The 27,180-nt window shown below is 40.1% G+C and overlaps 1 protein-coding gene across 7 annotated transcripts in view; it reads left to right on the top strand.

Annotated features, from left to right (window-relative positions):
* Positions 1-25,855, top strand: part of MAP7 (microtubule associated protein 7) — a 181,349-nt gene extending 155,494 nt beyond the window's left edge. For 4 of the 7 annotated variants that reach the window (XM_018053247.1, XM_018053244.1, XM_018053249.1 and 1 more), the window contains 11 exons: positions 3,373-3,524; positions 8,781-8,896; positions 9,247-9,530; positions 11,789-12,011; positions 13,065-13,236; positions 13,439-13,540; positions 14,101-14,151; positions 14,243-14,300; positions 18,565-18,667; positions 22,053-22,276; positions 24,414-25,855. In XM_018053247.1, coding sequence (XP_017908736.1) covers positions 3,373-3,524; positions 8,781-8,896; positions 9,247-9,530; positions 11,789-12,011; positions 13,065-13,236; positions 13,439-13,540; positions 14,101-14,151; positions 14,243-14,300; positions 18,565-18,667; positions 22,053-22,276; positions 24,414-24,424 — 1,496 coding nt within the window. In that variant the 3' untranslated portion in view covers positions 24,425-25,855. The remainder of the gene's footprint in view (positions 1-3,372; positions 3,525-8,780; positions 8,897-9,246; positions 9,531-11,788; positions 12,012-13,064; positions 13,237-13,438; positions 13,541-14,100; positions 14,152-14,242; positions 14,301-18,564; positions 18,668-22,052; positions 22,277-24,413) is intronic. The other 3 variants (XM_018053246.1, XM_018053250.1, XM_018053245.1) reach the window with 2 other exon arrangements.

The raw sequence follows: 27,180 nt of genomic DNA, 5'->3' as shown, positions 1-27,180 counted from the left end.
CTTTTCTTATGTCCAGCTAATTGAAGAACCTTTGAAACTGCTTTTTAGTCATGTTTCATAGGATCCAAATAGTTTTGTCTCTTGTGCTTCTGAACCTCCACTGTGTGTTGTTTCATACTAAAGGACTGCCTCACAGCTAAAAAAAAAACAAAAAAAAACAAAAAAACTGTCTTCCTTTGCTATTTCTGTCATCACTAACTTTTGTCAATTCTTTCACTCTTCCTCTAGTCTCCTCCAACACCATTTCCTCATTTTCCACCCATTTGACTTGCCCATCTTTCCACCTTCCGTCATCGTTACGCTCAATCAAGGGGCTTTTTAATCTGCTAACTGGCTCTTGTTTCCAAGTTTTACATCCTCCTTTTCACAAACTGATACATTTTTGTCATTTATTTTAGTGGGAAGCAATGCCATACGTAGCCTTTACTTGTTTGTTTTATTAATACTTTCCTTAGATCATTGTTACCTATTATTGCATTGATACAGCTTATATTTAATGAACCAAAACTGCGGTGTTTAAAATTTTCCATTTAAAATTATTCATGTTAATATCTCTCACGTTTATCTTGTCAAAAAACACTTTCCCATCACTTTTATTTTTCCAACTCCTCTCCTTGATTTTTTTTCTTGTCTTCCTATTTTTAATGTCTTTCCTTCAGTTCACCTTATATCCAATTGCCATTGGCAAGAGGATGACCTACATCTAGAGCCAGGGTTATAATAGCAGATCAAAACAGCCACCCTTACCCCTAGGGTGTCCAGTGATTGTAAATTCCCAGAACAAGTAATAAGAGCAGTTGAAAACTGGAAATCAGTCTCATATGTTTCATTTGTGAACACTGCTTTGGGTTGATTTTTCCTTGCCCATTTTTTAAAAATACATTTAAGATATATGTGCTTATTGGAGCTCAGGATTAAATGAATTAACATAAGCAAAAAGACGCTTAGAATAGTACCTGCACATAGTAAGCACTTAATCAATGTTATTATTCTACCATGTGGTTATTCTCTCTGTTGTACATCAACCACATGAACTGCATTATCTTTTCTCTGCAGCCATTATTTCAAATAGAAAATCCAAATGCGTTAAATTAATGCATACTTACTACCAAAAGTAGAAAGAAATATAGATACTGTAGAAGACTTGCTCAAAGACATTTCCATAAAAGAAATTTTATGTTTAATAAGACTACTTTGGGATATGGAGGGCACTCTCTGGAGAAAAAAAACACGTATTGCTCTTCCTTTTCCTTCAGAAAGGCAAGATCATTAGAACTATTGATTTAAAGGTTTCAGGTTTTTCAGTAGTTGCTGTTAAGAACAGCAATGAATTCCATGAAATGTAGTCTCCTTAGAATTAACCAGACAATATTTCTTGAACAATTAAATTCGAGGATTTTTGTATAAACTATGTCAGGTAGGTTTCTTCCTTTCCTTCATATTCACTCAGCACTGTAATAAAGAATGAGCCAACGACATGATGAGATCGGTTTACAGCCATGATGGTCTCAGGAAATGTTCCATAGATACCCCCTGAAATTATTACTTCCCACTAGAGGAAAAAGAAATCATATTTCTGGGCTTCATTCCTTTTTCAGTGTCAGACCCACGGCCTCAGAGAAAGGCTGTCATCCAGGGTTTCTTGATCGTTGAGCAGTTAACGACCTCTGGCTGTGCCCTGGGCTGTGCGTGCCTCTCTTGCTCATAAATCCCACAGAAGTGCCTGGTGCTAGGATGTTCATCTTTAAAGGCATCGGATTGGATTGCAGGGGGTTTGCATTAATGAACTCCTTCCTTGTCTGGGAAGGACAAGTGCTTTGTTGTGGCACTTAAGAAAAGGTTAAGTTTTCAAATCGTTTTGCCTGTGATCACAGTAAGCCAAAAGATGAGAGGGTCTCCTTCACAACATAAAGGAAACTTCCTTCACCATTAAGGTCTGAAGCAGACCTTTATGTCAGTTTGCAAGTAAGACGTATATCTTTTGAGGAGAACTGAAGGAATGCAGCTTATCCAAGAAATAAGAGTTCTGTTTTCAGATGATGGAAAAAGAGTGCTGTTTCCAGTCGATCCACTGCCTTGACCATTCAGTGATAACCACAAGATACTGCAAGGTATTTAATGAAAGAGAACACAAGGGTGAAGACGCAATCTGATGGACTTTCTGTCTATAGAGTAAACCAAAATAACATATTTTTAACTATAATTCTGAAATTAAGATTGAATTTGTCTTATGAACTTCTGAGTTTTGAATTTATTAACTTAATACTATTATATTCAGTTGATGTAATAGTTTCTTTAAAGAGTGGCTACAATGGCGAGAGTTGGGTAAAGTCATAACATGGTCCAGATACATAGTATTCCCTTCAGTAGTCATGTTTGTCTTACTTACCTAGAAAACGAGATTTCTGGATGAAATATGAAAGTGAACCTTGGATCATTAGTACCCAAATGTCTGATACCTATCCTGTGTTCTGTGAGTTTCTTTAACCCCACTGTTACTCAGAATCAATCACTTGATTAATAACAATGTTCCTTTGAAAGTAAGGTCAGAAACTATGTGGTTTTCACAAAACAAAAATCTCATCTTAAGTAAAACTGTAACAGCCGTTCATGATTCAACTTTATTTTTGGCAATTCTAACATATTCATGTTCTCTTCACCATTTTAAATGATGACATCCCATTTCCCTATACGTTCCTCTGCTTGTTGTGAACCATCCAATGCCTTGGCTTTTGGGAAAACCCAAAAGCATGCATTTGATTTGCCTTTAAGTAGATAAAACATTTACAGAATTTTTTTTCTGGAAATTATTAGTTATTCTTGTAGCAAGTCTTAACACCTGATGAGACTTGGTCATTTAACATTTTAAAAGTTCAGTTGCTTTTTGTCCCCACTGGCTGTTGAATTCTACTCCCAAAATAGCTGCAGTATATCTTGCTTGCCTGCTTGCTCACTTGCTGTCTTTCCACCTTTTGTTCCATCTGAAAGCTAATTAGGAAAAATCTGATTATAAACAATCCTTATCTTAAAATTATGTCACTAATATAGCATTTTACCAGAACCATCTGTTTATAGGAATATAAGGCCATTGCTTTCTGTATGGCTGACGTCTGTATCTTTAATTAAAGTATTTAAATAGCCAAATAGTTTATATATTCCTGATTTTCACTTGGACGTGCCCTTCTTTTGGACACACTGTAAACAGGACCGTGAGGAGAATTGAGCGTGATGGTTCTGGAGGCCTTTAGGTAATAACACTCTCCCTACTTTTCTCTCTATCTCTGCTTTGCTCCTTGTCCTGATCCTGCTTTTGGCTTTCCTTCAACTGCTCCTCTGGCACTCTTGTGTGTAAAACAATCACCTGCACCCTAGTTATCCCCATTTGTCCTCGTTCAGCATCTTGCAGCCCCATCAACATCACGCCCTACAGAGCTGCACACTCTAGAAATCCACTGGAGCGACCAAAATTCTTTGTAACACCACCCGAGGGCTCCGCGCGGAGGAGGACTGTTCACGGCACAGCGGTGAGTAGCTCTTGGGAAGCAAGCCTGGTGAGTCTGGTGAGCACAAGTCTGCTGTTCTTGTGCAGACTGGACACCGCCCCAAGGTGCAGTGTGGATATCAGAGCAGGCTATGCCAACATCCATCATCACATCCACCCACCAGTCTTGAGTCTGCCTGACTGAGTGGTCCTGCTCCTATACTTTGTCCCCACTTGGGGATTCTACTCCCACAGAAAATCTAAATTTGAAGAGGAAAACCATTCCTTGTTCAAGCATGTCTGAGTGGCTAGACTGCCATCTGAGTGCTTTGAAACAAATCACTGCTATACCAGCCATACTTTAAGTGTGAAAGTAGGAAAAGCTCTGAAGGGGAAGTGGGCCTAGACTGCTGCCTTTGCATTTTATCCCAGAAGCTGGCTGCCTTCTAAATGTGGTTCACTAAAAAGCAAGATAAAGACTTTTTGTCTGTTTAGCTAATCTGTGTCAAGGCCCAGATCTTAAAATATAGTGACAAAGTATTTTGAAAACACTAATTACCTGCTAAGTAATTCTTGAAAGGCTGTTGGGCTCTGTTACAGAGTCACATTTTGCAAGTGAAGAATATAATTTGTACTTGTTGTTACTGGCAGGGTGGCTCAACTAACCTCAATTTTCACCATGCTGTAAATGCAATGAGGTCACTTGTATGTCTCCAGGAATATTTCTTCTTCTTTAAGCCATGTATCATTTGGCACCTGTTGAAAGATGTAGACATCTGTATTTTAGTGTTAAAGGACCCCCCCAGTCAACCAGGAGATCTAATTGCCCCGCTCTCGTGGTAATAGCATGACCCATGAAAGGCTGGAACAATGCTTTTTTCAATCTTAACTTCCCAGAGCAGTTCAAATGTATAAAGCTGATGGACACTTAAAACGATTTTGCTTAGACCTTTGAGGATAATTCAAGAGTTGTGAGAGTTTGATGGCTTTGCCTATAGGCAGTTTTCTTTCAAGCCCCTCAAGCTTTCAGGAATCAACGTTTAATTCATGATTGAGTCAGACCTCCAGCCCTTGAAGCCAGAAGTGAAACTACCTTTGAAGTCTGGGAAGTTTACCATCCATTAGCACGTTGATGCTTCAGAAAGCCTAGCTGTGGCCAAATAGCAATAGTCAAGCAGGACAGCTTTGGCCCTGAACACTGAACACTTATTGGGTAGGGAAAAGTGTTTACCAAAGGAAAAATATCTTGTTAGAGATTAAAAGGAAAATTAACACACCAGGAGGAAAGTGTGAGAGCCAATCCTCCAACAGATTAAATGAGTGGGATTTGTCATCACTTGATCCACAACCTGTATTTTCTCACCAGTCTTGTTTTGTCTTTTCCGTGCCTCTTTCCTCCTGTATTTGATCTATTGGCTACCTTTTCATTTCTTTACAATTAAATATTTAGGCAAATACTTACTGTCAGAAAACGACTCACATAATTTATATTCCAGAGCTGCACTGAAGAATTCAACCAAGCACTTGAAAATGTGACTAATGAGACTGACAGATCAAATCTTAAATTTATCTTTTAAACAATTTTTAATTGTGACAAAAAACAAAATGTACCTTCTCAACCATTTTTAAGTGCACAGTTCAAAAGTGTTAAGTATATTTATTTACATTGTTATGCAACCAATCTCCAGAACTTTTTAAATCTTGCAAAACTGAAACTGTACCCACTGAGCAATAACTTTCCATTTCCTTATCCCTCAGCTCCTGGCAAGCACCATTTTACTTTCTGCTCCTATGAATTTGATTACACTAGATACCTTCATGAAAGAAACCATGCTGCGTTTGTCTTTTGTAACTACTTGCACTTAGCGTATTAAGTCTGTCCTTCCATATTGTAGCATGTGACAAGATTTCCTTTCTTTTTAAGACTAGTAACACTCCACTGTGTATGTGCATATACACTCACACATATGTATTGACACACCACATCTTGTTAATCTGTTCATCTGTTGGTGGACATTTGAGTTGCTTCTTCCTTTTCGATATTGTGAATAGCATGGCTGTGAACATGGGTATGCACATATCTCTTTGAGATCCTGCCTTCGGTTCTTTTGAATACGTACCTGATTGTTGGATCTTATGGTAATTCTATTTTTAAGTAACTGCTACACTGTTTTTCATAATGACGATACCATTTATTTACATTCTAACCAACAAGGTACAAGATCTTCCACTTTTTCACATCATCAGCAATATTTGTTTTGTTTTTTAAATAGTAGCCTAAGGAGCGTGAGATGATCTCATTATGGTTTCAATTTGCATTTCTCCAATAGTTAGTGATGTTGAGCATCTTTCTGTGTGTTTGTTGGCCACCTGTATATCATCTTTGGAGAAAAATCCAAGCAAGTCCCTTCCCCATAATTTGAATCTTAATTTTTAGTTTTTTAATCTTATTTTTAATTTTATTGGAGTTTTTATATATTATGGATATTCCTTATCAGATATGTGATTTACAAATATTTTCTCTTATTCTTTAGGCTGCCTTCTTACTCTGTTGATTGTATCCTTTGATGCAGTTTTTAAGTTTGTAGTCCCATTTTTCTATTTTTTGTTGTTGTTGTTGTTACATGTGCTTTTGGTGTCATATCCAAGAAATTATTACCAAATCCAATATTAGGACTCTCCCCATTTTTTTTTCTGGGAATTTTATAGTTTGAAGTCTTAGCATTTAGGTTTTTTAAGCATTTTGAGTTCATTTTTGTATGTGGTATAAGGTAAGGGTCCAACTACATTTTTTTGCATGTGGATATCTAGTTTTCCCAGCACCATTTGTTGAATAGACTATCTTTTCCCCGTTAAGTGGTCTTGGCACCTTTGTCAAGGCTCCTTTGACCGTATACTCAAGGTTTTATTTTTGGTGGTCTGTTCTGTTCATTGGTCTTTAAGTCTGTTTTTATGCCAGTACCACATTGTTTTGATTACCATTGCTTTGTAATATGTTCTAAAACCAGAAAATGTGACTTCCAACTTTGTTCTTTTTTCAAGACTGTTTTGTCTATTCAGGGTCCCATGAGATTCTATATGAGTTTAGGATGGAGTTTTCTATTTCTGACCAAAAAAAAACAAAAACAAATGATGTGGCCTTTTGATAAAGATTGTATTGATTCTATAGAGATTGCTTAAAGTAGTGATATATTACCAATAACAAGTCTTCCAGCCTGTGAACATACGTTGCATCTTCTTTAATTTCTTTCAGCAGTGCCTTCTAGTTTTTACCATAGATGTCTTCCATGTCCTAGGTTAAGTTTATTCCTACATAGTCTTTTTTTGATGCTGTTGTAAATGGTATTGTTTTCTTAATTTTCTTTTTAATTTTATTTGGTTTATCTAAATTCAACTGACTGCTCTTGAGCACTTGAAATACATTTGTGAGACTGAACTTAACATTAATTTTTAATTAATTTAGGTCCAAATTCAAATAGCCAAATCTGGTTAGTGGCTACCATTTTATTCATTGTAGATGCAGAATATTTCTATCATCCCAGTTCTTTTGTACAGTGCTACCTTGGGATATCTGTTTATATTGTCTCTCTTGTAGGTTATTTATATTCTAAACCTAACTCTAACTGTAAAATTAAAGTCTTTGTCCTGCTGGTAAGTTGTCCAGAGCATTGACATGGGCAGCTTGCTGTGTATGTTTCCAACTTAGTCTTGTGGAAAGTATTAACAGGAAAGATTATTATACAAACCACTGGCTATTAACTGAGATCAGGATAAGAATTAGGAGCACCTTCACATGTGTGGAACTCAAATAAGTGATTGAGTCTAAGACCAACAGAAAGATATTTGAAAGACATTTGTGACTTGAGCCACATTAAAATGTTTTGAGAAAAAGAAAAGCAATTCAAGCTACTTAACCCCAACCTCCCTTGGGAAGGGAAGCATAATTGCCACCCTGTACTCTTGCAAAGAGCGTTCCATATGGTGGCTACTGCTTCAGCTACCCAAGGACTGCAAGTGTTCTCTGAGACTCTGCCTCCTGCCTTCTGGTACCAGAGATGGGGACACAAGGTGGTCATGCAGCTGCAAGTGATATAGAGGGGCACATGCCCTGTGAAGCTCTTTCCTGCCCCATCCTTCATGTGTTTATTCTGGGAAAATGTTGAGTATCATTTGACAGTGAAGTGTTTTCCCCCACCTATAGTCTAGCCCATCATTTAGGATGTTACTAAGGAAAAGAGAAGCAGTTAGAAGAAGTGCTGAAGGGAACAAAGTCGGGGGGGGGAGGTGGGGGTGGCAGGTGATGGAGAAGGTAGGTGATGCTTAAGTCAGGCAGGAAGGGAGAGAAGGTACACACCAGCTTGTTGGCTCTGAAGCTAGACGATGTTCTGTCTCTTCTCTAACAACCTCAGCCTGAGCTCCTGCAAGGATTCTACCGACTGAAGGACTGCTAGACATCTACACAGGTGTCTCCAGCAAGCATTCACTGCCCTCGCAGAACACTGTCAGCCATGTTTCAGATACTTGGAATGAGTCTCTCTTGCCGTGTTCCTTGTTTGTTTTTTGTCTTGGTTGACTTTATCAGAACACTTCTGGGTTTCCTTTTGCCCATTTCAACCTGGGAAAGGTATCATTTCTCTGGCTAATTCCTAGTGTGCAGTCAGAGGAGGGCAGATAGTTCAGCCCACTGTCAGATTCTTATTTCATCCCTAATGAAGAAGGCCAAAAATAGCTAAAATTCCTCACCTTGGGTCTGACTTTTCCTTCAAGGGTGAGAGGACACTAGGTAAGGGAGGACTTGTTTATATTCATTAAAGAAAAAATTAACGTCTGATATAGCAGACATGTAAATTAAAAAAAAAAAGACTGAGCTGTAGTGTGTTCCAGGGTGAAAAAAAGAAAAATGCTAAAGATTTAAAAGGGACAAAGGTAGGGAGGATAAGCTGGAAGTGACCTTTATTTTGACCTTTGTGTGGACTATACCAGAATATGAGAGATTTTGGTCCAGGCAGTTTTAGACAGCATAGGTGCTTTCTAAAAGTGTGTTTTTGCTTTGTTTTTTACAAATACACATCCAGATCACACTTCCAGAACCTTCTTATTAGTGTCAGATTGTGTTGATTCAATTATAAGGTTCAGTTTTAACCTAATAAAGGCCTTTTGTTGGGGTGGAATGGATATATATGGCAAAGGCTGGAAATTTTCCAAGTCATTCAGTGGATTACAGCTTCACTGTTGAATACTATGAATGTGATTGTCCTGCTCGTGGAAAAATCTAATTATTGCGTTTCTCTGAACTTAGGGCTATAAAAGAGAGAAGGAGAGAGAAAATGTGCCCTTCCGCCTCACATCCGGCAGCCAAACGTCTCTGTCTCCATCTCATCCCAAAGCCAGATCACCAGCTTCCTCCCGACTTTGGTAAGTGAAATATAAGAGCCTGGCAGTGTTGTTCCATGTTGGATAATTAGTAGTGTCTGTCCTCTAGCTCTGAAAAGAAACTGTTCTCCCCACATTGTTTAGCCTTCTCTTAGGGAGTAACATTTTTCCTCAGAGGAAAGAAAAAAGAAGCCTGGGATGAACCTCTAAAGCAAATACTTTAGATCTTACATGTTTGCCGTGTAAGATGTGAGAGATGTGCTCACACAGCTCAATACCTTCATTTCTCTTGGTGTTGGTATTCCAAGACTGGTACATGGTAGAGATGTGGAGAAAGGGGGGTTCTGGCAAGCCTGTCCTCATGTTCCCTCTTCTCTTTGTCTGTTGCCCAGGCCCCCATCCAAGTCCTTTCCCCATCTGCCTGGCACCCCCAGACCAGCACCCTCCACACCTCCTGGACCAGTCAAAGCTGCCCCTGCTCAGCTCCGGCCCCCCTCCCCCGGCAACATCCGCCCTGTCAAGAGAGAAGTCAGAGTGGAATCTGAGAGAAAAGACCCTGAGAAGGAACCTCAGAAAGTTTCCAGTGAGCCCTCACTAAAGGGCAGAACACCTTTGGTGAAAGTAGAAGAGTCCACAGTTGAAGAGGGGACACCAGACGAAACAGAGCCTGCCCCCGGTAGGAACCCACCGACTGGTGCAGCGGGGGCTGCTTGGACTCTTCTCTGCTGCACTGCTTTTACTTAGCCCTTCCTCCTTCCCTCTCTTCCTTCCCTCCCTTCTTTGCTCCGTTTTTGGGCAGTTGGAAATTTTACTCTAAGACTAATTTGGGGACCTTTTCTTAAGTGTAATTTTCTTGCATATAAAGAAGGAATCATCCATCCAACAGCCTATTGTTAGAGCCACAGCATATTTGTTCCAGGTATGGTTTAGGATTCCTTTCATTGGCTGAGTCCAATAATTTGACAAAATGTGGTATTCAGAGCACCTGTATCAGAATCATTTATCTATTGCTGTGTAACAAAGTATCCCAGAACTTTGGAGTTTATAACAACAGACAGGTACTGTATCATGCAGAGTCTTGAGAAAGGAATTTGAGAGCAGTTTAGCTGGGTTGTTAGAGGATGACTCACACACGGGGCTGTCATTTCCTGACGCCCGGGCAGGTGGCCGTCGTTTCCTGACACATGGGCCTCGCCATAGGGTTATTTCATGTCCACACATTCTGTCTGCTTGCTCTGTTGACTTTCCCCAGCTGAGTGACCTGGGGGAAACACAAGAAGCCCGCAGTATCTTTTATGCCTAATCTCAGAAGTCTCATATACACAGAAGTCACGATTTCTGCCACACAGTTCATTAGAAGCTGGTCACTAGCTTCAACTCACACTCAACTGGAGGGGATTAGTCTCTACCTTTTAGAAGGAGGATTTTCAAAAAATTCATGGAAATATTTTTCAACCACATCTATAATGTTTCATACTATAGAACCCTGCCCCTACCTCAGACCTATTAAACCAGAATATGTTGTGAATCCATGGACTCTGATACTAAGGTCGTCTGCCTCCTGTGCAGGATTGCCAGAAAAAACAGTGGCAGTTATCCTGTGTGGGGGCTTCCCTGGTAGCTCAGACAGTAAAGAATCTGCCTGCAATATGGGAGACCCGGGTTCGATCCCTGGGTCGGGAAGATCCCCTGGAGAAGGGAATGCCTACCCAGTCCAGTATTCTTACCTGGAGAACCTCATGGATGGAGGAGCTTTGTGGACTAGAGTCCATGGGATTGCAAAGAGTCAGACACGACTGAGCGACTAACACGTCACTTATACTTCACATCCTACGTGTAGTTTGAGGACCACTGGCTTATTAGCCTGTGTGACTGACAGAGGTCAGAACTTTTTCCAGGAGACCCAGTGGATCTCATCTCTACCAGACTAACCAGATGCTATCTAGAAGTTTAAAAATCACCTGGAGCTAGAAATTCAGTACATCTTGTTGAAAACTGTCTTCATCTAAAAGTTTTCTCTTTAAAACTTAATTTGAAGATAGAGGGTGAGGGCAAAGAAAGAGTAGATGACTCAAGACAAATGATAATATTGTTAAAGGAATGGGAGAGACCAGTATCTGTTTACATGTAAACAGGGAGAAGAGAAAGGCTGAAAAATGTCCTGAAGACAAAGAAAAAACTTGTGGGAGCAGGAGAAATGTAAATCTTGAAAGGGTCTGGAGTGGTCAAGTGCATCTCACCTTGGGGCCTGGGGTTGGGGGTTGGGAGGGTTCCCTGCTGCACAAGCCCTCTAGGTACTTTCCCTGAATCCAGATAAGGTCAGAGAACTGCTCTAATCTTTCATGTTCACATTAGGACTGGCAGTGGAGACCTGCCCTGTCTAAGGAGCATGGATGCTGGTTCATTCCTTCTCAGACCTGGAGACAATGCTGGATGGACCTAAGGGATCTCTCGACTGGTGTCTTCCCAGCCTGAACCTAGGCTCGTAGTAGGGACACTGGCCATGGTCACAGAAAGGCTTTAGTCCTCTAATGATAGTCACTTAAGGGAAGGAATTTTTTTTTTTTTTAATGTAATGAAAGGCGAATAGGAGCTCTCATCTTTTTTGTTAGGGTTATAACTTCCTTTAGAACCTAATGTGAGGCTCTATATTCAGTACACGTTCGATATGTGTTGTTAACTGATTTAACTGTGTCAAAATAAGACTCAGTGACAGTGTCAGCTTTGGGTGTCTCACTCGCACATGAAGCTTTTTGTAACCTGTTGCCCGGTTACAGATAGAATACAGTGAAACCCTGAGAACGCTCCGTAATAAACATTCCCTTCTCTTTTATAATGATGAATTCTAGGCCTGGGGTCTGGGGGATGCTAGTTTTTGTTTTGTTCTTTGGCTTTTGTTTCCAACTGGCTTTCTCCTTGTACCTGTTTGTACAGCTGCTCCAGCGGCAGCCTCGGCCCCAGCTCCGGCCCCAGCCTCCACCCCAGCCCCGACACCAGCCCCGTCATCCACCCTGACTGCCAGTGCTTCTCCAAAGACCTCTGCGGGCACCACCGACCCAGAAGAGGCCACAAGGCTGCTTGCTGAGAAGAGGCGGCTGGCCCGAGAGCAGAGAGAGAAGGAGGAGAGAGAGAAGCGGGAGAAGGAAGAACTCGAAAGGTAATGGAGTGACACCCTCGTGACACCTTGGAGTAAGTCTTCAGAAGCAGTGGTAGTAGTGTTGAAGGCGAATCTATGTAAGTTGTTACAGAATTACTCTTACCTGCTGTTCCTCTGATGACTAAGCAACTTTTCAAGTCACATTTTTTTTATAATGACAATACGACAAAATTGATGGAGAAAAATTTGAAGGAAAAAAACCATCCATAATCCTACCAGATTTCAATAAGTGTGTACATTTTGATTCATCCTTTCCAGTCTCTGAACAGTGTGTGGGTGTATATACATGCCTATATACAGACACACATATTTTCATGATTGCAACCACCGTAGAGGTACAGTTGTACAGTCTGAGTTTGTTTTTTTTAATCTAACATCTTGCTCATCCCCATGTTTCCTCATTATCTTATTATTTTAAAGCTGTATGATAAAAGCTCATGTTTTCTTCTTTCCAGATAGAATTCCTCTCATAGGGTAGCTGCTGGGAGATAAAGTGCTCCATGACTGCCTGCGAGACAGTATGCCAGGGGTACTTTGCTTAGTTGGCCTCCTTCTGGAGCCAATAAGGCTAATGTTAATATAATTGTTCTTCAAATAGGCAGAACTGCCTCTCAGGAAAGTATGCTGGGCCGCCGTCTTGGACATGTCCTACCCTTCGTCCCAAAAGGGAGTTTACATGGTCCATCTTACCCCGTCCTGCCCCAGAACGTTATAACCTTTATTTATTTACAGGAACTGGGAGGGGAGTGTTAAATTCTTTACTAAAAGTTAACATTATTGGATTAAACAAGTCTGAGCCTTTAAAGATAGTTATATTGCAGATCCTTAAAACAAAAAAAACAAGCTGCCCTCATAATACGAGTGGTAACATTTTGCTTTTTGCTTCTGTTTCCCACGAGGCAACATGAGGTGGGGGAGAGAGAGTGGCTTCACATGTATCCAAGTGGAGACTGTGGCAGACCTCCCAACAACCGTCCTTGAGATAACCGCAAGCTCCAGCCTCGCCAAGGAACTCCCCTCATGTGTCTTTGTCTTGGTTGGTCTTTTTTCCAGACAAAAGCGAGAAGAATTGGCCCAGAAGGTAGCTGAAGAGAGAAGCCGCCGAGAGGAGGAGGCCCGCCAGCTGGAAGCTGAGCTAGCCCGGGAGCGGGAAGAGCAGCTGCGGCGGCAGGAGGAGGAGCGGGCCCAGCGCGAGCGTGAGGAGATGGAGCGCATCCGGAAACAGGTAGCGGGGCCGGCTCGCGCTGGGAAGCAGGTCGGCTGCGCGGCCCTGGCTCAGGATGGCGCGAGGGGGCAGCTCAGATGCGCAGAGCAAGGTGTCTAGCGTGTGGTGAGGAGCGCTCTGAGCCTCCTGTGCCCCGGGATTTCGGGGCAGCGGGCAAAGCCAGCTTGTCCCTATGAAGCCGATGCCGTCTTCTCATTTTCAGAAGGAAGAAGAAGCTCGTGTTCGGGAAGAAGCAGAAAGGGTCCGGCAGGAGCGGGAAAAACATTTCCAGAGAGAAGAGCAAGAGCGCCTGGAGAGGAAGAAGGTATTTGGGACACTCACTGCTCTGATTCTTCCTAGAATGAAGCAGGCTAAAGATGGAGAGACTGGCTCACCACATTCAGAAAACAAATGTGTCTTGCCCATTTTAGGTTCTCTAAAATAGTTCAGTATTAATATTCTCCTCCAAAGAAATCGGTCTTGGTGTTTCAGTCCTCACCGGAAAGTTACTTCCAATTCATGTGGCCTAAGCCAATTCCAACGTTTTTGTGTGTGTGCTGTGCCTGACTCTTTGTGGACCCTATGAACTGTAGCCCTCCAGGCTCCTCTGCCCACAGGATTCTGGAGGCAAGAATACTGGAGTGGTTTGCCATTTCCTCCTCTAGGGGATCTTCCCAACTCAGGGATTGAGCCTGTGTCTCTTACCTCTCCTGCATTGGCAGGCAGGTTCTTTACCGTTAACTTTTTTTAATAACTCCAATTAAGACAAAGAATATTTTCCTAAAATAGACATGTTTAGGTGCCCTGCTATTTGCTTAGCGAAATGCACCAGGCCAGCTTTCTTCCTTTATCAGATCTGTTTGCTCAATTCTTCCTTTCTTGTAGCGACTTGAGGAGATTATGAAAAGAACCAGAAGAACAGAAACTTCAGATAAGGTATTGAGATGGCCATTTTTAAAACTATTCTTAATGTTTTTTTTTTTTAAACCTGTAATTTTAACATTAAAAATGCTTTTTTCTTGGCTAGAAAACTGTTGATCAGAGAAATGGAGATATAACCAAGGGAACTCCCACTGGAGGAACAGGTATGTATTTCAGTGAACTCAATTCAAATGCAGAATTTTTGAATTGATTCTAGAGGTCAAGATAAGCACTGATTTTAAAATAAACAAAACTAAATCATTCACAGAAGCTTAGGTGTATCTCATCTAATCTACAAATTCATTTATCTAAAAATCTGTAGCATTTTCTAGCAGATTTTTTTCACATTTGGTTATACTCTAATGGAGTTGATATCTTAAGTCATTTTATATCATATACTTGTTCTATTATGTATATATTTGTGTGTCCATATCTGATATATATGCCTTTATATAGGGCCTCCCTGGTGGCTCAGAGGTTAAAGCGTCTGCCTGCAATGCGGGAGACCTGGGTTTGATCCCTGGGTTGAGAAGATTCCCCTGGAGAAGGAAATGGCAACCCACTCCAGCATTCTTGCCTGGGGAATCCCATGGACGGAGGAACCTGGTGGGCTACAGTCCACGGGGTCGCAAAGAGTCGGACACGACTGAGCAACTTCACTTTCACTTCACTTTCATAGCGGTGGATGGTTTAGTCGCTAAGTCATGTGCAACTCTTGTGACCCCATCCATGGCCTATAACCCACCAGGCTCCTCTGTCATAGGATTTTCCAGGCAAAAATACTGGAGCGGGTTGCCATTTCCTTCTCCAGTATATACACACATTAAAATTAATTTTCTTTGAATATATAATTAAATATCATTTGGAGACTCAGGTTTATTCCCTGGGTCAGAAAGATCCCCGGGAGAAGGAAATGGCAACCCACTCCAGTATTCTTACCTGGAGAATTCCATGGACAGCCCATGGGGTCACAAAGAGTCGGACATGACTATAGGACTAACACTGTCACCATCTGCTAAAGGAACCTGTATTTATATTTGCTATTAAGGACATTAAACTTTCTGTACTTACAGCAGTTCTCAGAAAAGGATTTAAATGTTATGTAAGTTCTGACTTCAGAAGACAATTAAAATTTGAAAATTGTTGAAATTTCATTAGAAAATTGTTCATATGCCATAGGCTTTGGCCAGAGATGATTAATTTCTTGGTGATTTTAAATCAAATTTGATGTAAATGAAAATAAAACTTCATGATTTTACAGAAGGGTGGTTGGTCAATAGTACATTATTGTTTTCTCCTTTCATCATCTGCAGTGTCAATATGAAGAGACAGGACCAGAGATACCTCAGTTTCTTTTGCTTGCTTTTTTTTTTTTTTTTAGACAAATGAAATGATTTACAGGAAAGGACATTTCTCTGTAAACTCTCAGTTCAGTTCAGTCACTCAGTCGTGTCCGACTCTTTGCGACCCCATGAATCATAGCACGTCAGGCCTCCCTGTCCATCACCAACTCCCGGAGTTCACTCATACTCACGTCCATCGAATCAGTGATACCATCCAGCCATCTCATCCTCTGTCGTCCCCTTTTCCTCCTGCCCCCAATCCCTCCCAGCATCAGAGTCTTTTCCAGTGAGTCAACTCTTCACATGAGGTGGCCAAAGTACTGGAGTTTCAGCTTCAGCATCATTCCTTCCAAGGAATACCCAGGGCTGATCTCTTTTATAATGGACTGGTTGGATCTCCTTGCAGTCCAAGGGACTCTCAAGAGTCTTCTCCAACACCACAGTTCAAAAGCATCAATTCTTCAGCACTCAGCTTTCTTCACAGTCCAACTCTCACATCCATACATGACCACTGGAAAAGCCATAGCCTTGACTAGAGGGACCTTGTTGGCAAAGTAATGTCTCTGCTTTTCAATATGCTAACTAGGTTGGTCATAACTTTCCTTCCAAGGAGTAAGCGTCTTCCAATTTCATGGCTACTGTCACCATCTGCAGTGATTTTGGAGCCCAAAAAAATAAAGTCTGACACTGTTTCCACTGTTTCCCCATCTATGTCCCATGAAGTGATGGGACCAGATGCCATGATCTTAGTTTTCTGAATGTTGAGCTTTAAGCCAGCTTTTTCACTCTTGTCTTTCACTTTCATCAAGAGACTTTTTTGTTCCTCTTCACTTTCTGCCATAAGGGTGGTATCATCTGCATATCTGAGGTTATTGATATTTCTCCCGGCAATCTTGATTCCAGCTTGTGCTTCTTCCAGCCCAGCGTTTCTCATGATGTACTCTGCTGCTGCTGCTAAGTCGCTTCAGTCGTGTCCGACTCTGTGCGACCCCACAGACGGCAGCCCATCAGGCTCCGCCGTCCCTGGGATTCTCCAGGCAAGAACACTGGAGTGGGTTGCCATTTCCTTCTCCAACGCATGAAAGTGAAAAGTGAAAGTGAAGTCGCTCAGTCGTGCCCGACTCTTAGCGACCCCATGGACTGCAGCCTACCAGGCTCCTTCATCCATGGGATTTTCCAGGCAAGAGTACTGGAGTGGGTTGCCATATGTACTCTGCATAGAAGTTAAATAAGCAGGGTGACAATATACAGCCTTGATGTACTCCTTTTCCTATTTGGAACCAGTCTGTTGTTCCATGTCCAGTTCTAACTGTTGCTTCCTCACCTGCATATAGGTTTCTCAAGAGGCAGGTTTATAAACTCAAGGGACTTTCAAATGTGAACTTTGGGGTTTAGGGATTTGGTTTTACTTCAGTAGAGGCTTTCCTAGGTCCTTTAGGTCATGACCCCTTCTTAATGGTGTTTTCATGCTCTTTTTATTTTTAAATATTTGTTTGGCTGCACCAGATCTTAGTTGTATTTGGCATACAGGATCTTTAGTTGCAGTATTTGAATTCCCAGTTGCATCATGTGAGATCTTGTTCCTTGACCAGAAATTGAACCCAGGCCCCCTGCCTTGGGAGCATGGAGTCTCCCAGTCACTGAACCACCAGGAAAGTCCCCATCTTTTTTTTTTTCCCCCATGCTCTTTTAAAGATGCCCTAATTATATTTGTTTGGAAAACAGCCTTAATGGTTGCCTGTTAACCCCACTGTATTTTTAACAGGTTGTCTCTAGGAATGTTGTAATAAATGCAGGCTTGAAGCAGGTGTGGCACCCAGTGAGTGATCAGAATGCGCATTTTAGGGTGTAAATTGTACCAACTCAGGATTATTTGAGGAGCTGATGCTGTAGATTGTGCAGAGCCAAATAAATAGCTCCTAGTTTTTTTTCCCCCCATCTTTCTTCTTTCTGCTATTTCCCTGTCAATTCTTTTGATATTCTTCTGGAACGAACAATGGTGAGAGGGAAGGTGAAACTTGTCAGTCATCATACTTGTGTTTATCGTCACTAATAATCAGTGTGATTGAATACTGCTAGAAAGAGGCCTGAGGATTATCTGACACATTTTCCTCTTCTCCCAGTCTCTCATGTGGTTGAGGGCTAAATGGTATTACCAGTGCTCCAAAGAGAATTCTAGGCTAGGGCGGCAGGTGAATTTGCAGACCTATCAGAAGTCTTCTCAGAAGCCATTACCAATTTTGTAAATGTTGACAACTTTTAAGTTATCAATCTCTTCTTTGCTTCAGTTACTAAGTTCTTTGTACATCTGGCCATTTTATTCAATTTGTACTAAGCTGTGAAATAACACTTCTTTGGAATTATTTCACTTATTCTCTGACATCAAGCTGAAACCATAAACTGCCACAAAGGTCCCTGAAACTATGATCTACATTAAGTTTTATAAGACTTCATATAAACCTGGCCCAGATTTTAAAGTCACTTATCAATACTGTTGGCTTACGCTACACTCCAGCAGGGAGCGTTGAATGACTAGGTAGCATAGTTAGGTACAATTCACTGGCCTTCCATGTATGAAATCCATACCATTCTTAAGTGTGACTAGAACTAAACTGAGTTTTACCAAATAGGGTAAAACCACTTTTCACCACTTAGGGTATTTCATGATTATTTGCTCCAAATCCTTCAGTAATCACTTGTTCAGCATCAACTTGGCCAAGTCAACATACTACTGTCTTCATCAATTGCTGTGATTTCAGTATTACATATTTTGCCCAAAATCAATTGGGTGCAGGCAAAAATAGTAACCGCCCTGGTTTCCACCTTTACAATGTGCCATGCAGTGTTCTAAGTACTCTTACTAAGTATAAGTGTTCTAAGTACATTTACTTCTCACAGTAGCCTATGAGGTAGGTACTATTATCCATGAGGAAACCAAAGCACAGAGCATTTATGGCTTGCCCAAGGTCACAGAGCTGGAAAGTGGCAGAGCCAGGACATAAATCCAAGCATTCTGGCTGCTGGGCTTTGGGTTTGATAGTAGAGTAGTAGTAACCCTTTATCCCATCATCTTTGCTATGTCCAGCAGTATCTACACTTCCAAATATGACAAACTCTCCAGGATCGGAGGAACCAGAGGCCAGCACCCATGTGGTTACCTCTCACCAATCAAAAGTGACGGTGGACAGGTGAGTTAGACAGCCGGGGCTTTTCTTAGCACATTAGAGCAAAGCAGGACAGTTTTTGTCTAACCATCCCTTCCCCAACCACTGTTAGCTCCGCCAAATCCCACCAGAATTTTCTGATGGGGCCGGACAGAATTTCAGAGTTTTAACGTGAAGATTTATTATATTTAGATTCATTATTTTGGTTAGAGGTAGTAATTTTGTGATCTGAGAAAAGGAAAATGTCTTTTCTTGAACTGCTAAATATGATGGTGAGGTTTTTGTGTGGCTATTTAATCAAATTACAGGGAATAATTTGTTACTTTCCTTTATATATCTTTGGCATGATCCTGGACCATCTTCACACACTTTGATGAGATATAACAGCTGTATTTTTACTGTATATAATATTATAATGAGTCACAGGTTTGTTCCTTAGTAAAAGCAATTTTGATGCCAGTATTTCTTATACCAGTAGTAGGACTTCCTACAAGGAAACAAATGTTTGCTGACAGTAGTTAAGAAGTGTGGTTTGAGGGAAGATTGCCTTACTCTCTTCCCTTGCATTTATATTGACAGGATTTTAACAGTGCTGTCTCAAACGTGAAAAAAGTTCTGTCTCTAATGCCAGCCTTAGACACCATAAGAGAATTGAAGCTCCTCAGATTAATTTTCTTTTAATTGATAGAACAATATGTCTTAAGATCTAAGATCTTTTTCCTTCCCAGTTATATTGAGATGTGATTGATAAATTGCACTGTGTAAGTTTAAGGTATATGGCATAATGGTTGATATATATAAATTCTTAATCTAAAAACACATACCACACGTTTTATAGTATTGGCAGCAATGAAAAGACAAGTCATCCTAAGGTGTCATAGGGTATCTTTGTATTATTTTCCTGGGACAGTAAACATTTTTTATTTTGCCCACTTAGAATTCCAAAACAACACAATTTTCTGAAGAGATACCTTAACAATAAGCTTTTTATTATGTTGAATAAATTTTCAAAATTATCCGAGACATGAAGTAATATTTCATTTTTAAATTAGTTTAATTTTTAAATATTCATTTCCAACTCCTATTAAAAAGTACTGCAGAGAGTGCCCCATTATTATAACAAGGAATAAGTTTTTTAAGCCACTGGTAATTCTCTCCAGGGAATAAAATTAGCTTATACATTAACTGACTCTCTTCAGTGGTAAAATCACCAAGTGATCAATCATTGTATAAGAACCCAAAACATATCTTCAAAAGTCCTACATCCAGCTTCAACCTCACGTGTAAGCCAAAGAAGAGGAATTCAAAAGCTGGTTCTCGTATCTTAAAGAGGATCCATAAACCCTAACCTCAGCAACTTCAACTTCAGTTTAATAGTTTTTGCATATCACTGTGTCCTCTGAACATTTAATAATTGGTCATCCAAAGCATATGGTATGATTATTCCTCTAATTGTTAACAAGACTGGGTGGAGGGGTTGGGTAGTAGTGGAAGGGGAAAATGAAGTCAGCTGTTGAGTCAAACGTGGGGTTGGTGTTGCCATTATAGCTTGTCAGCACTTGCAGGTCTGAAAGGTGATGGAGCTGACATCCGTCAAGGAACAAGGGCTTTGAAGATATATTCTTTTGCCAAAACTTGTACTTAAAAAATCTCTGTGGGATGAGAACCGAAACTCTCCCTGGTTACAGAAAGCTCACTCATATTGGGAAAGAATAGGATGGCAGGCATTCAGTGTGTGTGCATGCAAGCACACTCATGTAGACTGTGATGCCAAGCTTCCTCTCAGTTCCATGGTACAATCGTGGGAAAGCACCACACCATCATAGTCTGAATCTGTATAATAATTTTATGTTCTTTTCCACAGCACTCTTACAAATAATATTTTCACTGTACCCTGCAAGGCCTTGTGATGCAATTAGGTCAGGCATCTTTCTTTTTCTCCTAAAAGAAGAGGTTTAATAGTTAACAAAGTGAAAGTGAAGTCGCTCAGTCATGTCTGACTCTTTGCGGCCCCATGGACTGTAGCCCACCAGGCTCCTCCATCCATGGAATTTTCTAGGCAAGAGTACTGGAGTGGGTTACCATTTCCTTCTCCAGGGGACCTTCCCGACCTGTGGATCGAACCCAGGTCTCCCGTATTGCGGGCAGACACTTTACCGTTTGAGCCACCAGGCAAGTCCAATAGTTGACAAAAAATGTACCAAAATATCCATACCAGAAATGCTTTAGAATATGTTCCACAAAGTCAATATATCTCACTGACTGAGGAAAATAAACTATATCCTCAACACAGGAGCAGAGAAGAAAAAAAAAAAAGTGGGAGGGTGACCATGGAAAGAGTGGATGTATATTAGCTTCATTTTCACCATTTGGAAAGGAGATGGAAAAAAGACTAACTTACTAAAGTTCAAGTTGCTGGCATTAGTGACAGAGACCTGATTTTCTGATCTCTTCCATAGACCTGTCTATAGCTAAACATTCAGTTAATAATCAATGTATATTAAAAGTTAAAACATTCACAATTTTTGCCTCATTTTCCATTTGAAGACTAACTCCTGTCAAGCAGGGTCATTTTCTTATGAGCACTGAACAAATCATGAAGCTTGCAAATATGTTTACTGCTGCAGTCAGATAAAATCAACAGTTAAATTAATCGAGCATCCATTTGATGCATAGGCATTGTTTTGTCACATTGTAAGCATAATATATAACCTAAAAAGGGATGCTGGTTTGGTTATGGAGTATGTGGAGGGAGCACAAAACATAAAAGAAATTACAGGTAGAAAATTAAGGATTTCATGGCTAATTGAATGTATCTCAAAAATCCAAGCTATTAAACATGAATTGATAAGAATCAAGGTAGGGTCAGAGGCAGAGTTAAGGGGCAAAGATGAGAAGGTTGGTCTAGAACAATTAACCTATACAATTATGTTCATGTTTTAGGAAGCTAGAGATAGCCAGGGAGAATTTGAATAGCCAGGCAGTGTATAAAACAGCATTATTAGAAAAACAGGACCAGAAATCATGTAGTCAGTCTGGAATGCAGACTGTCTCACAGTACTTATGCAGCTTGTACAAATTATCCCCCTCACCCCCAAGTTATAATCCCCTCATCCTTGAAGTAAAGATCCTAATGAGGGCTATTTTTATCAGACAAAAGGATGTAAAATGCCTGCAGTAGAAATTGTTAAATGTATGTAGAATTTTATTGATAATGATCTATTCTAATTGATAAATTGTTCCATTTTATTAACTTTAAAAAGATTTTTTTTAAGTATAAATATGTTGAAACATAATTTTTATTAAAAATGATGTCATTCTGATTTATTATAAAAGTTTTGGGTTGTCCTAAAAATGTTTTCCAGTTTTAATACTAACTCCTTTAATTTTGATTTTTCCAACTCCCTAGTACTCCCAGTTTGGAAAAACAACCAAGTGAAAATGGAATATCAGTTCAGAATGAAAATTTTGAAGAAATTATAAACTTACCCATTGGATCTAAACCATCCAGACTAGATGTCACCAACAGTGAGAATCCAGATATTCCTTTGAATCCAATTTTGGCCTTTGACGATGAAGGGACACTTGGACCCCTGCCTCAGGTAGACGGTGTTCAGACACAACAGACAGCAGGTAAGCTTGCCTCAAACTCCCTTCAGTAAACGTCAGAAATAGGTGACACCGAAGATGGAAGGAGAAGGGAATGGCAACCCACTCCAGTATTCTTGCCTGAGGGATCCATGGACAGAGGAGCCTGGTGCGCTATGGTCCATGGAATCGCAGTCAGACATGACTGAGCGACTAACACTGAAGAGGGAGTGAACCTTGTCCTGTGTGACTTTGGCACACTTTGTCCTTCAAGGGACCAGATACGCCTCATGGAAAAGACTGTATGGGTCATAGAAATTGAATTTTGAGTTGTGTTGGGCAACTTCTAGGGCCCCTCTTATTCTCCCAATCAGTGTAGAAATTCAGTCTGTAGCACCTGTGGGTATATGTGGGCCTCCCCTCGCAGAGCAACATTCATTGCCCAGAGACACTGCTGGTCAGAACATGCTTTATAGTAAGACAAAAACTTAACCATAACTGAGTGGCTAGTGAACCAAGTTCTGTCCCCACTGGAGATAAGGTTTGTTTGGTTTCTATTCCATCTTTCTCAGTTCTAAAGATATTTGAAGACTGCCAACAGGTGACTCAGCTGGTAAAGAATCCTGCTGCAATGCAGGAGACACAGATTCAATCCCTGGGTCAGGAAGATCCCCTGGAGAAGGGAATAGCTACCCACTCCTGTTTTCTTGTCTGGAAAACCCTATGGACAGAGAGAGGAGCCTGGTGGGCTGCAGTCGACAGGGTTGCAAAAAGTTGGACATGACTGAGCAGCTGACACTGTTACTTTTTTCACTTTCAGCATGTTCTCTCATGATTTTTCTCATGTTTGGCACAGCAACCTGGGATAATACATTATTGTCCTTTTTACGTGTAATGAGATAACGATTTAGGTAACAGGACCAGTCTAGTATACTGAGCCCAGGGGCCTTCCATTCCTAGTTGAGTGACTGCAGCTGTTGACTCTCTTAGGCCCTCTGGGACTTACAGTTAAGCTGAAGTCATTGTGCAAAAAGAACAATAGCTTTACAGGACCCAGAGAAATAACAACATAAAAAATTGCCAACTCAGTGCTCCTAGTGACTTAACAGCACAATCTCATCAGGCTCCAGAACAAATTGGATAATCCAGCTTCATCTCTTTTCAAACCTCTTGGAATTCTATCAACTTCTCTCTCTCCCAGCACCCCACTTTCACATATTGACCAGCATCTCTTTATACTGTCGTAACAGCACCAGACAAATTCAGGATGTTTAGATGAGTTAGTAAAGCATTACTTGTGGTCAAATTGTTTTGTATTAGATTGCAACAGATATTTTTAGATATAAATATATTAGATCTAACCAATATTTTCCAGTTTAAAACTGGTTGAAAAAGCCAATTTTGAACCTTTATACACATGAAGCTAGTCTTTTTGTCCTTCTCTAAGATACTGACCTTGGGCCTGTAACTTTGCTTTAGTGATCTACTTTTTTAAGATTGTGAAAGGAAGAAGGTCCACTGTAAATGAAAGCTATTAACACCTGACATTCTGTTAAATTAAGCCTTTGAGAACAATCTGATTACCTGTGTGTTGATGGAAACACTCCTGGTACAGCTTCCTACTTTGTCATGTCACAGATTCACAGAGATGGAAGGAATGTTCAGATGACTTTGTTTCATTTGCCAGGTTTTAAATCACCTTTTGATTTAAAGGTGATGTAATGATTTACCTGTCATTTCATTCCCACTGTTTTCTAGGAACATAGTCCAGTGTCTGCATTAGTAGGTGGTGTTAGGGGTTGTTTTTGTTCATGGCTGCTTATCAACCATCATTTATTTCAGCTTCAACATATGACTGGAGCCTGAAGCATCAGGTACTGAGGATTCAAGACCAATGAATGTAAAGTTTCTAATCTCAAAGTACAATTGACTTAACACAGTTTGAAAAAGTAAATGATATATAGCCTAAGTTAAAGAAAGGACATGTGTTTTCCTATTAGTGGTAGAATTCAATTAGATAGAAGACCAGTGATCCTGATCAAATTGCCTGTTCATATGAAAGACAGTGTATAAAAAGCATAGTAAAGTTTTAGGAACATAATGATAAGATATTACTGTAGTATTTTTCTAAGACTTTAGGTAAATGTCATATTAATCTGTTCTTTCTTGTCTCCTAATATAGAAGTTATATGAGCATTTCTTCTGAAGAACCAAAGCAGAAATTTAAAAAGAATTTCTACAGTTAATGGAATTCCTTCCATGCTGCAAAGGAGCATCTTCCCTTCCTCCAGTTTTCTAAAGATTTCTTGACCATCATTTTGAAAAGATTTTATTAAAACTAGCTAAAGACAACAGACTGGAAAGCTTTTCTAATAATTTTCGCCAGTAGAGAAAAAAAAATGCTCCTTGTTCTTCAGTACTTTAAAATGGCTTTTTCCAGTGTGCTCCTTCTTAGGAAATCAATATTTTTCTGCTTTCTTTAAAAGATGAGACCATTTGGCTATCAAAAATAGGCTGAGTAGGCATGATTTTTCACATAGATATTTTGGTCTTTAAATGCTAACATGTAAAATTGACACAAATTTTTACCTTTTACAATGTAATACTTGAAAATATAAGTACCTCTTGGTTCCACAGGTAGAGTCAATAGGAGAGGTGTTTAAATTAAGCCTGTTTGTTAAAATATTATTGCAGAGAGCTCTATTTTAGAGGCAGATTACCAGGTTCCTGTAAATGCAACTTGTACATGGACATTCTGCAAACCCCGCTGTCCCATTCTTGCATCTTTTTGCTAAAGTGTACTCAAGTTTTAAAATGTGAAAAAATTATTTTTTCTAGAGCAAGAAAATAATTTACTGTCCTCTTAAATAATGTATTTATAAAGTTTTTCAGAGAAACTAATCAAATAAATTAGAACAATGTGATAACATTGCAGATTTGATTTATGAGATGCATTCCTTATATTACTGTGAGAGAATGTTGCTGATAATTCAGGGCTATTTCTGAAGTCTGTTTATTGCTGCTGTCCCCAGTGATGATGGGACTTATCTTTGCCTTACCGGATCTCAAATTATATGCGAGGGAATAAAGATTTACTATTTCTTTAAATTAAAAAAAAAAAATTTGGTTTTGCTCGTTTAAGAGCAATGAAAAAAATGATGGAATGTTGACTGTGTTTAGCACCCAGGACACTGCAGGACACCTTCATGAAGGTCCTTGTTCTGTGTGACATCCATCAGCTTTCACCGTTCACTTCCGCTGCTGAGCTTGGCTGTACAAACTTGCACTTTCATTTGATGATATAAATTCAATTTTATGTTACCATTTGAGAGACTGTTAGTAACTAAATACTGAAGGAGAGAGAACATTGAGGAAACACGTTTTATTATGGAGTATTTTTTAAAAATGATAAACTTCTGCCACTAGAGTGTTTTTTTTTACTAAAGGAGGGGTTGGTTAATTAGATTGAATGAGGGGCTGTTCATTTATTGGACTGTTTCCTTAAAATCCTGACATACCATCTTTAGTAACAGCTGTAATTTGTTAAAAACATTAATTTAGGGGTTTTCCCTGTTCTCAGTTGTCCATGTACACATAGTCATATTAAAAGAAAATCTGTTCAAATCGGGTCTTTGTTGTTGTTGTTTAGATTGACCTAGCATGAAAACACCAAATAAAATGTGTTTGACATAGTTTTACTTTTAGGTTTCTCATATGTTATAACTGCACTTAGGTTGATTCTTGAATTTTCCAGTTGTTCTTCACTTAACCTCAACCATCTTCATCTGAACAGGCATACAGAATAGTTTTCTTTAAAATTTAGAGCAGGAATTCAGTTTTTGCTAGGTTTTCCTTTTTTTATTTATATTTAACGAGCAAAATAATTAGCAAACTGAAAGCCTCTAAGTAATCAAGTTTTAATTAGAAAGTGAAAGTGAAGTCACTCAGTCGTGTCTGACTCTTTGCGACCCCATGGGCTGTAGCCTACCAGGCTCCTCTGTCCATGGGATTTTCCAGGCAATAGTCCTGGAGTGGATTGCCATTTCCTTCTCCAGGGGATCTTCCCAACCAGGGATTGAACCCGGGTCTCCCGCATTGTAGACAGACGCTTTACCGTCTGAGCCAGCAGGGAAGTCAGAAGTGACAGAAAATTGTTAACTCTTATTTTGTTAGCTACATTACCAGAGGATGATGACCTTTACAACAGCTGGATTGCTCTCTCTCCAGCCCCTTTAGATCAGTACATATCTACCCTACTGATCTTAACGATGTGCTCAGAAATGGCAACCCACTGCAGTGTTCTTGCCTGGAGAATCTCAGGGCCTGGTGGAGATGGGTGGAGCCTTCAGTCGGATATGACTGAAGCGACGCAGCAGCAGCAGCAGCAGGGACTATACTAAGGGAAGGTCTCAGGTATCAAATGTGACCCTCTCCATGGCATGAAGGTGCATGGGCCTTTTGTTTCCTTTTCCACACCACTGTGGTCTGTTTTAGGCCAGTTTAGACACCAGTCACATGTTCATTTGGTAGATAGCCACAAACCTTTACTGGAAGGTAAGGCTATATGTTTCCTCTTGCATAACTTCACTACCTGGTGGTATATTATAATAATCACATGAACAAACATTAATTCACATGAACGGTCTTTGGAAAGCTTGAAGAAGTTCCTTCTCAAAACCATCAAGGTGTCTGTGGGATTATGATTTGCCTCACAGCAGGTAGGACCACAGTGATATTCTAAAGGCAGGATTAGGTAAGCTTATTGGATCAGGAAGCACAGTCCTAAGTGGGTGGTTTGGGGGAAGGTGAACCCCCAGAACTCTACACCTACAGTAGTAATTAAAAGTCCTGAGCTTGCAGGATCTGCCATATTCTTTTACCTCATGCATATTCCCTCTCAGCCTTTCTAGACAACTACTGATCTTTCAAGATCCATTCACTAATGAAAA

The sequence above is a fragment of the Capra hircus genome, chromosome 9, assembly GCF_001704415.2.
Source record: "Capra hircus breed San Clemente chromosome 9, ASM170441v1, whole genome shotgun sequence".
Classification (NCBI taxonomy): Eukaryota; Metazoa; Chordata; class Mammalia; order Artiodactyla; family Bovidae; genus Capra; species Capra hircus.
This window is presented reverse-complemented; position numbering and strand designations above follow the sequence as displayed.